This window comes from Balearica regulorum, chromosome 2, assembly GCF_011004875.1.
Source record: "Balearica regulorum gibbericeps isolate bBalReg1 chromosome 2, bBalReg1.pri, whole genome shotgun sequence".
Classification (NCBI taxonomy): Eukaryota; Metazoa; Chordata; class Aves; order Gruiformes; family Gruidae; genus Balearica; species Balearica regulorum.
The window spans coordinates 168,549,325-168,560,466 of NC_046185.1; the positions used below are offsets into that span (position 1 = coordinate 168,549,325).

At 41.1% G+C, this 11,142-nt stretch overlaps 1 protein-coding gene across 6 annotated transcripts in view; it reads left to right on the plus strand.

Moving 5' to 3' along the window:
• Positions 1–5,410, plus strand: part of SMARCD3 (SWI/SNF related BAF chromatin remodeling complex subunit D3) — a 76,699-nt gene extending 71,289 nt beyond the window's left edge. For 5 of the 6 annotated variants that reach the window (XM_075747032.1, XM_075747030.1, XM_075747028.1 and 2 more), the window contains one exon: positions 5,309–5,410. In XM_075747032.1, coding sequence (XP_075603147.1) covers positions 5,309–5,395 — 87 coding nt within the window. In that variant the 3' untranslated portion in view covers positions 5,396–5,410. Of the gene's footprint in view, positions 1–83; positions 1,114–5,308 lie in introns of those variants that run through there. The other variant, XM_075747031.1, reaches the window with a different exon arrangement.
• The last annotated feature ends 5,732 nt before the right edge of the window (positions 5,411–11,142 follow it).

Below are 11,142 nucleotides of genomic sequence, written 5' to 3' on the forward strand. Positions count from 1 at the left end.
TAGGGGGAAGAAAATAATCCTTGTATTAAATGGTGGAATGATCTTTCCAGTAAAAGTCTGTTAATAGAGATATTTTGAACCAGGTCAGACAAAGCTCCGAAGAATAAGCAGCTGGGGAGCAGCATGCATGGAAAAGTGGTGGAGAAAATTCTGTGCATATTACCAGCTCTAGCTTCTGAAAGCCCTTAATAAGGGCAATAATAGCTTCTGGATAAATAAACACTGTTTTTGCAACTTTGTATTAGAATGATTAAAAAGAAGAACATGAGAGAAGAGGGGTGTGCTGAAGAGATGGATTTAATTTCCTATTAGAATTCAGTCAAAAGCTAAACTTGTGGAATAACAGAACATATAATGGGAAGAATTACTTACAGAAAAATTGTTAAAGATCCTGCAAAAATGTGCACATTTACATAGTCTGTAAAAGGGTGATTCATGTAAGAAAAGAATGGATGACTTTTTCTGCAATTTCTCTTAGATCAAGTCCGGCACTTCACTGTTCATAATATCCTACTGAAATGGTTTTTCCTAAGTTTTCTGAGTCTGTTCAACTGAATCATGGAAGCGTTTAGGTAGGAGGAAACGAAGTCATCTAGTTCAGCCTCCTCAAAACAGGGTTGTCTAGGCCTTGTTGAGTTTTGAAAATCTCTAAGGATGGAAGTTTCACAGCCTCTTTGGGAAATCTGTTCCAATGTTTGGCCATTCTCATTATGAAGAATTTCTTTTCATGCCTTATTTAAGTTCTTTTTACTGTATTGAATGCTCACATTCACTCATATAGCAAATCCTGTAGTATGAAGAGTTTTGTAGCTGTATGGCTACTGTGAAGTAAAGCTGTCATTCTTGTCTGTACCACAGTAATGGGTATCAGCCCAACTAAGAGCAAGATTCCATTCTGTTTGTAACTGTACAGGTATCTGATAAGATGTAAAAGGCTTTTGCCTCTGATGGTTTTCCAATTGATATATATGAAACAGAAAAAAATTGGAAAAAATTAAGCTCCATTTACATACCTATTTTATAAATAGGAAACCAAAGTGTGGATGGTTTAAATCACAAGTTTGTAGTCAAAAAGTGTTGTATGTAGTAGATTGGATTCTCAGAAGGAATAGTTTGTCTTGGCTTCAAGACAAGACACACCATTGTCTTCAAGACAAAGAACACCATTATTTTAAACCAGCTAGGAACTTTGCCATGTTTAAAAGTAATTGAAGACTTAGACTCACATTCATAAACCTGCAGGAAGATGTTTATTCTGTGGTAAACTCTTCAACTAGGGAATTGACCAGTGCATGAGGTTCCAGCTCTAAGCTGTACAATGGAGATATTCAGGGCCTGTAATGGGGAAGAGAAACTGTAGACAGAAAATTCTGTTTCCGTCTAGTGCTGAGCAAACACATTTTAAATATCAGTTACTCAGCTAGTTAACATCTAAAGAATGATCCGACAGATGTTTTTCAAATTCGTATCTAGACTTAGCATGTAGCAGCTGTGGAATTCAAGACCTGTCAAAACAGAGCTAAGCCTAGATGAATTTGAGTCGTTCTGATGTTAAGCATTTTTATTTTATTGTAGTTGGAGCATTGGTAATAGCAATAAAAGTTATCTCTGCTTTTTCGTCTCTTATCAAAGCTCTTGTAATTTTGAAGTATTTGCCTTGAAACAGGGGTTCCCAAGATGGGATTGTAATCCTGGGGAAAATTTAAATTTGTCTGAGGTATGTGATAATATGTAGGGAATATGCAGGACTGCTCAGAATTATCAGTTGTAATTGCAGTTATCATATTGGTCACAGTGATTGAGTTGTAGCTAGAAACAATCTGTTTATGGTCTAGTGTTGCTCAGGCTGCCTTCTTCTGTGTGAAAACTAATTCTGGAGAACTTTTAGGGGGAAATGTTTCAAACACTTTTGATTGAGGACAGTGCAGAAAATATGCTGGGCCTATTGTTCCTGCTTGGATCTTCTGTGAACAGCTGCGCTGTTGAAACAGATGACAGCTGTGGGATTGCTCAAAAAGCAAGGAGACCTTGGGGTTGTGAGATTGGTTGAAGGGGGGAAAATGGCCTTCGCCACCTGCCAGATCACTTTACCACTGTCAGCAACCCCTCTCAGCTACCAGCGTCTCCAGTCTAGATCCTGCCTGGTCTTTTTTCTGCCTGTTGGGTACTAGTGTGTTCTCTCTTCTTCTGTGAGTCCTGTGTTCTTGGACTACATCTATCATGAGAGTCTCAGAATTCCTCATCCACAGAGCAGCATTTGCTGCATACCACTCATCACAAGAGTCCTTGCACTGACTTTATGGAAGGCCCACCTGCTCACACGCTCATAATTCCGGAAGGAACTTTTTAGGAGGGAGTCAGGGAGACAGGGCTGTTTTTGACTGCAGTGTGGCTAGAGGTACCGATATAGCAAGCTCCTTGGGCTGAAGGAAACAGAAACCATATGGCTCAACCCCAGATGAGTAGATGTCATTAAAGATGAATGCATTAATGCAAATCTGGACAGCTAGGGCCATCGTGGACTTTGGGAGTGGGATTTATTTGGCATTGTATTTATTTATATGTAAGCTAGTCACTCTGGGCTCCCTTTATAGTCAAGAGATTTAGTCAGTGAAGGCAGTGAAGTTCAGGGCACAGTTCTTCTCATGCATAAGTAGATATTAAAAAAAATATAGATAAATCATGCCCTAAAAAGTGCCTATTTCTGTCCATTGTCTAAGCCTGAGATAACTGGTCAATTGTGGATGTAAACATAATTTTAATATTGAGATGATTTTCATCCCAAGGCTTGAATCGTGGATCACCTGGCTGAAAGAAGGGCATGTAGTGACCCATCCCACAAGCAAGGCTCCTACTCCAGGTCCTGGCACCACAGATAATAGTTTGGTTTCACCCAAACCAGAGACTGTTATCTAGGGACTGTCACTCTTTCACAGTGAACTGGTGTTGTACATTGAGTTTACCAGACCTGTGTGTAGTTGCAGTTCCTCAAACTAAACGAATCTACTCCCAGGTTCTCCATTTTTAGGTTAAAAAATAGTAGCGTCTGAATACAGTCACAATGCCTCTCTCCCTGCTTTGTAAATTGAGATTCTTTCACCTCTTTCAGGTTTTAAGGTGACTGAGGAATTGCTATTGGATTGTTGGCAGAAGGGAATTTGCATTTTTTTTCTGAAACACTAAGGTTTCTGCCTGGTCCTCTTCTTTCTCAGGCAAGACTGTTTTGATTTTTTGTTTCCTCAGTATGCCTTGTGTCCACAGCACCTCATACCTGAGCTCTGCAGTTCTGTTGTTCTAAGAGACTCTCATCTTTTCCATGTACTACGTTCTAAACTTCGAGTGTCCAAGGGATATCCTTAAGGGCAGAAGAACAAATAATTTGTGGAGGTTTTTGTGTCATACTCTGAACTCTGTCATTGTCATACTCTGTCATCGAGCTCCTGGAATCAAACCTGCACTCACTTCAGTCAACAAATGCAGTAGGTATCATTTACCCCAACTTGAGCAAAGCATTTTATTCATTCTTCATGGGATGTTATGGAGAAAGAGGGAGGGATTACTAAAGATAATTTAAGGTAACTGAGAGCAGTGGCAGCTCTGTCACTTTTTAGCTGTTGTAGATTCCCCTCTGCACTTTCAGGTCTGCAGCACATGGGCAGTGTACTTCCTTCTCTGTGACTGTCATGTTGGTCTTGGTGCTGACTGGGATTAATTGGAAGAATTTCTGCTATAAAATAGTTACCAATTGATTTGAAACATCATTAAGGGTGACGTTTATTATTTTGATAATAACAATCTTACACTCAATGTGATGCAACTGAGAGAAAAGAATCTTAGGATAGGCCAATAACTAGAATTCCCTGTAGGAACAGAAAAGTTCTAGTGTTGCTGCAAAAGACCCTAGTGACATGTCATCTTGATTGTTAAAGCTGGAATGCAGTGTCATTGATACTCAAAATGAACAGTTCAAACTAGAATGATATGCAAAAAAAGAGCTTCTGGAGCAACCTAGGGAAAGGCAGATTCATCTTGTGAATGTCACTCAGCTTGTCTATGCGAACACAAAAAAATTGGGAGGGACTGGGAGTGGCTGCCTTTTTGGTAGAGGGGAAGAAAGGTATCAACATTTAGGCTGAAGGACAATGCTGGCACAAGAACAAATGGGGAAAAGGTGACTGAATAAATATTAGGCTTGAAATTAGAAAGAGGTTGTAATTGTCAGGGAAGCAAAATTGCTGCAAATCAAGGAGGAGAAACAAAGATTTCATTTTTTGAAATTGTATCTTCATGGATTCTGAAAAGCATTACATGATCCCGATCTGTGACGTGGACTTACTGTTGCTGCCAGCTCAGTGACCCTAGGGCCCATTGGTGTACTCCAGCAAGCACTGCAGTGGTTTTGATAAGATATTTTAAAGTTCTTCGGGGGAGATGTCTGCGTAAGCCATTTAAAGTAGAAATATGTTGAAGGCAAAACAGAATTTATGGCGGTTTCAATTTAAACAAAACAATTTATCGAGGGAATTTTATTAAGAATTTTCTCTCTTTAATCATCAACCATAAAATTTACAAAATAAAAAAAGCCAAATAGCTTACAGTTTCCCTAGTATGAGGAGATCAGTCCAGCAACAGTTATATCCTCCGATTAGTATGCGGTTATATATTGGGAGGGTTGGGTCATGGCTTGTGGTTGTCTTACCATCTGTAGCCTTAACCTGTATATTGATCTGCAGTCACTCAATCTTTGAGGGTCACCTCAGAGTCAGTGGGCTTTGGATGAGTCCACCTCCTTTTGGACACCCCTGAACTTGGCCCTAGCAGTTCCCAGGTTGTCTTCCCTAGACTGATTTGGGGATTCTTACATGTGTTATTATAGAGAGGACTGAGTTGCCAATGGCACCACACCAATATGTGTTACTGCATTACTGGTTGGCTTGTTGCCTGTATGGTGGCTCACTGTCAGAGACTGTGCCCACAGCCTTACCATACCACACTGCTTTTAACTAGTTAGGACTGAATCAAGCCACTGGGCAAAAAGTTTCTTAGCCTTGACACAAAAAGGCAAAGTATGTGTGCATTCTTAACCCATCACAAAACTCATCATTTAACCCAGCTTAAGTATTTGATGAGAATGTAGTTAAATCGTGAATAATCACCCTCCCTCTCCCACATGCAGTGACAACAGGAATTATGAGGCTGGTGTGGATCAGTGTCCTTTACTAATAGTGACCAGTAATAGGATCACAGATTGGTTGAGGTTGGAAGGGGCCTCTGGAGGTCATCTCATCCAGCCTCTCTGCTCAAGCAGGGCCACTTAGAGCTGGTTGCCCAGGACCACGTCCAGATGACATTTGAACATCTCCAAGGTGGGAGACTCCACAGCCTCTCCAGGTAATGTGTTTCAGTGCTAAATACTTCATAGGAAGGTGCCAGAAACCCTTCCAACTGTAGGTAACAGTTCCACCTAAATTCCAGTAATCAGAGATCAGTTTACATTAAGACACAGAAAAGTCTGACATCTTAAAAAAAAAAATCCTCATATATTGATATTACTGGACATTCCTGGAATCTGCTCATAATATAGCCACTCCAGCCCCTTCCTTGTTTTGGTTGGTTGGTTTTGGCCTGGGTTTGGGTTTTGTTGGTTTGTTTGTTTGGGTTTTTTTAAGACCTTTTGGCTTTGATCCAACAGCTGGTAGTTCAAAAAGAGATCAACTGATACAAGATACCAGAGATGTAATAGATTTTTCATTATGTCAAGTCTTTAAGTCAGCACTGGATGTCCTTTAAAAAAGAGCAGCCCTGTTTGACGAATGATTAGAGCCTGTGTGGCACAGGAAGTTGAACTGGACAATAAAGTCTCTTCTGGCTTAAAAACCTGCAGGTTTTAAATCTATGTACTGTGGCAATGAGTTCTATGGGTTAACTATATGACATACTTCCATTGATCAAGTTTGAATTTATGGTCTTGTGGCATAATTTTATGTATTCTGCTTTTTGCATTGTGAGGTAAGGAAAATGCAAGCACATAATATCCTTTCTGTAGATCAGCCCATACTTGAAACATGTCTTTCAGGTTCTTTAATGTTCTCTTTTCTTAGGTAAAAAGTTCAGTCCTCCCAATCACTGTAGAGAAAGAATTTTTCCATGTACCTAGCTATTGTTATCACCCAGTATAAACCTCCTGTTTCTCTTCCTGAGAGAGTGTAGTATACAACTGCCAAATCACAGAATTACAGATTGGCAGGGGTTGGAAAGGACCTCTGGAGATCATCTAGTCCAACCCCCCTGCTAAAGCAGGTTCACCTAGAGCAGGTTGCACAGGATCGCATCCAGGTGGGTTTTGACTATCTCCAGTGCAGGAGACTCCACAACCTCTCTGGGCAGCCTGTTCCGGTGCTCTGTCACCCTCAAAGTGAAGAAGTTTCTTCTCATATTCAGATGGAACTTCTTGTGTTCCAGTTTGTGCCCATTGCCCCTTGTGCTGTCACTGGGCACCACTGAGAAGAGTCTGGCCCCATCCCTTTGACATTCGCCCTTTAGATATTTATAAGCATTGATGAGATCCTCTTTCAGTCTTCTTTTCTCCAGGCTAACCAGCCCCAGCTCTCTCATACGAGAGATGCTCCAGTCCCCTCATCATCCTCGCAGCTCTCCACTGGACTCTCTCCAGTAGTTCCTTGTTGTTCTTGAACTGGGGAGCCCAGAACTGGACACAGAACTCCAGATGTGGCCTCACTAGTGCAGAGTAGAGGGGGAGGAGAACCTCTCTCAACCTGCTGGCCACTCTCTTATCAATGCACCCCACGATACCATTGGCCTTCTTGACCACGAGGACACACTGCTGGCTCATGGAGAGCTTGTTGTCTATCAGGACTCCCAGGTCCTTCTCTGCAGTTCTGCTTCCCAGCAGGTCAACCCCTCACTGGTACTGGTGCATGGAGTTATTCCTCCCTAAGTGCAGGACCCTACACTTGCCCCTTGTTGAATTTCATTAGGTTCCTCTCCACACAGCTCTCTAGCCTGTCCAGGTCTAATGCATAAGCTGCTATAACTGATTTTATAGACTGTTGTGCATACTATTCTCCATATTATTCCTCCATAACATTTGTTTGACTTTTTTGGAGTTTGGGGTTTTTTGGGGGTTTCTTTTTTTTTTTTAAAAAAAGTTTTTATAGAGCTGTCTACAGGTGTTTTTCATGTGTTGGTGCAGTTTTGAACTCAGTAAATATTGGGTAGTTCCTTTTAGTATTCATGATACTTGCACATTCTACCAAGTCACTGATTCTCCTGGTTTGAGTTGGCTATTTTTAAGTTCTTGTCCATCTTTTGTTGACGTGAGTTACCTAACTAATTTTGTTTCTTCTACAAACTTTGACGTATCTGTTTGCTGCTACTCTGGGTGAGCGATACCTCGATATTCCAGTTCTGATATGGACACTCTCTGTTTCATTTGATTCCTTTATAATGGTCAGACTTGAACACTTGTTATTAGTGGTCATTGTTCTTTTTGTCTCCTGATTTCTAGTCTCCATGCTACTTTATCTTCCACTGTTTTATTTTGCTTCCTAAAAAGTTTCTGTGAGACCACGAAACAGTTACTCTATATGCAAGGACAGAAACACAGATTTTAATCTGTCCTGTGCTTTATGCATGAGGTTTTTATGCTGTGTTGAGGTACATAGAAATCCATCCTTAAGATGCTCATAGAGAGCTCTTAACACAATGCTATTCATAGGTTGGGCAGCCAGATTTCCCTGATTCAGTCAGCAATAGACTATCTGCTGATAACGTAGTTAATTTGTTTGAAATTCCAAGCACATCTTCCCTGAAAGTGTCCTGGAGGTATTGTGTCCTGCCTGAGAGTTCACTGAAGAAAACTTTTTACCTTCAGCAGTCAATGGAGATTTGTCTTGGAGACATCACACAGAACATGGTATCTTTAGATGCTTAGTTTTCATTTAATTTCATTTCATTCCATTTAATGCTAATGGTAACTGAAAAAAAATGTGGCACTATAAACCAGAGGTAGTTTTCTGAAGAATTTGATGGATTTCCAGCATTTTGCCCATTTATTTCAACTTAAAGCTGTATTGATTTGTGTGAAGATGACATTGAAGAACTTAGAGAGAGAAAAAGCTGTAGTTCTGCTGCTCCAGCATTCCTGCCAGCCTGCTGTTTAGATCCGTTTCATTCCACATGAGCTCTCCTGCCATTTGTGCTGCTGTCGTAGCTGAGACCTTTGCAGTAGTTCATCGCTGACATGACCAATCTTCTGTCACATGCTTCTTTTTTCCTTTTCTTTTTCTCAAGGAGAAATTGTAAGTGGCATACAGTGCTTTTGGTGGAAGGCTTTTCTTCTTAATGTGACTGCTATTTCAAGTTCATTTTGCTGAATACAAGTCAAAGATGCTTGTTAAAGATGTGTATCTTACACTTAGAGAATAAGCAGATTTAAGCATTTACTGATTTTTGGACAAGAGGTTATTTGATTCACAACGTTGATCAAGTCTCCATGAAGTTCTCCCCTGTTGAGCTTTGTCTTTGTGGGTGGTGAACTTTCAGTGTGTCTGAAGAGATGACATGTGATGCTTTCTTCTTGCCCTAGGGCTGAAAGTTTTCTCTTTAGTTTTTGCTCCGAGCTACTGAGAATCCTACTAGTGAAAAACAAGGCCAAAGTTTTGGTTGGTTGCTTTTCTGTTCTTTGAGAAGGCATGATACGAAGATGAAAATAGCTTTTACATCTGTGCTATAATGTGCATTTCTAAGAAATTTGCAGAATTTGTTGAAGGGCAATGGCTTCTTGCCCAAGTGTATTACACTGCAGTATTTAAGCTGCAAAGAACCAAGTGCACATAACTGATGTTCTATCATTTCCTGCCTGGATGAGATGAGGTTGCTCAACTGGAGGTGGAAGAATACCTCACTCTCAGAGCCTTGATATGAACTTGACATTATTGTGGAACCCGGGAGTACTGAACCGAGTGCAGTGATTTTGGGTGTATGTCTTCAACCAAGCAGACTTTATGGTCTGCGTAGTGGCTATAAAACCTCAGCCAATGCCATTTTGGGTGTTCTTCTTCCCTGAGCTCAGTTTTGACTATCTGTATAATCTTTGAGCTGACATCTTCCTGAGCTGATAATGATAGGATTATAGCTGTGAGTGCTGAAGTTATTACTCACTGGGTAGATCCCTTAAGGAGGGGTTCAGGCTATACTCTTGGATCTCTGCCAGGATCTTGCTTCATCAGGTGGGATAGTAGTGTCTGACAGCTGACAGGAGAAAAGTCATGGCAGAGGAGAAGGAGCCTGCTGGTCCAAAGAAAGCAGTCATTTGTAGAGCTACGGTTCTGATGTTTTGCTAGAGATTTCTAAATCTATTTTCTTTAAATGCTACTGCTCAAAGTATGCATTACCACTGTTGGCGATAAGTGTATGTAGGGCAAGTTCAACTACCATCGTCTAGTTCCTGGAACTGGAAGATAAGACAGTCAGCCTCCCAGAATGTCTCGAGCAGAGCTGTTCCCCGGAAGCTTTCATGGGAAGCCAGTGGTGCCGGCAGCACTAGACATGTTGTGTAAGGAAGAGGTGATAGTGAGAATTCTGGGAAGGGTGGAAAGAAGGAAAGAAAAGGGAGCAGCAACTCAAAAGGGAGCAAACAAGAGGTGGATGCGTTGGCAGCAGCTTCAGAAAGGTAGTTGTGGAGGCTTGAATGTTTCTGAGTCTGTATAGTGCTGTACAGAGGAGGACATGTTTGGCTGTTCAAGCAGTGTTAATGGCCAAATGCTTCTTTCACAATTTTTTAGACTGCTTGCCAGAACATCTTTGGTACATCTGGTTGCACTCTGCAGGTCAGGTCTAGAGTTACCTAGACAGTTGTGATGGCTGATGCCTGTTTGCAGTTTGCTGTGTAGGTTCCTTTTAAGGGACAGTGGCTCAGCTGTGGAAAGGAAGGCTAGTGTTTGTCATGTCCTAAGGTGCACTTGATCCGGTAGAGCCCTCACAGGGAGGGGGAGATAGTGCCAGCTGGACTGCAGTGTAGGGCAGCCAGCGAGGCAAGAAGGATGAGGGACTGCCTCGGTGAGTAAGAAGTCAGAAGAAAAAGCAGAAATTAGGAGTCTCCTGAGAGAAGGCAATAGCATAAACACAGTTGGATCTTAAGGAATAAAAAGAGAGGATTGTCTGTGTCTCCCCAGAAATGACCCTTCAGCAAGCCTGAAGAAATGAAACATTTTCAAGGAGGTGTGAGCAGAGAAAATTTGGTCTACAAAATTTTTTATTTTTTTTTATTTTTTTATTCTATTTTACCCAGCAAATGTGAGTTTTCCTGCTTTATGTTCCCTTAATCTGCTTTGTGTTGGGGTCCTCTTGCAGCTGTGCAGTTGCTCTGTTTGACTTATTTCCTGGATATTTGTCTTGGGAATGAGTCAGAAGCAAGGATCTTTCTGTGGTTGCATTTGGGAGATAATTGCTGCCTTAATAGTGTTGCAAATTTGCACTACCTTTTGGGCCAAAATCTGAAGACAACCCCCAGGGTGCAGGTTACATATTTTGCTTGTTGGATAGAATGTCTTTGCTTAGCAGAGACTAAAGGCTCAGCATTCCACAGTACTTACAGGTTGTCAGTAGTGTCTGTGACATGCTGGAGTCAAAGGCTAAATGTTTTTTGATCTAAAATCAAGATACATAGAAAGTAGGACAAAAGATCACTTTAGAGATAGCCATTACTTAGGATTTTTATTCATAATTATTCTAAGTTCCTTTCTGATGACAATGTGGAAGAAGTGGGCTGATTTATAGGGGTTACAGTGAGGAAAGGATTGAGTTTGAGAAACAGAATTCGTTGTGCAGAAGAAAACACTGTAAATTGGAGAGAGAGACGTGGGAGAAACAAACAAACAGACTCGGACTTTGGCAGAACAGAGGAAGTATAGAGAACCCAACAGGAGACCCGTTCTGCAATGTAAGCTGCATCTGGCTTGTGCATGACTTGAAAGAAAAATGATAAGGGGTTAGCAAAGGGAAACAGTGGAAGGTACCAGGGAGAGGTATTTTGTATTTCACAGTGGAGTTAGACGTTGTTACTAACTTGGTTTTAGGTGGACTGTAGAAGGAAGCTAGAGCCTGGAAGCTAGGAGAAAG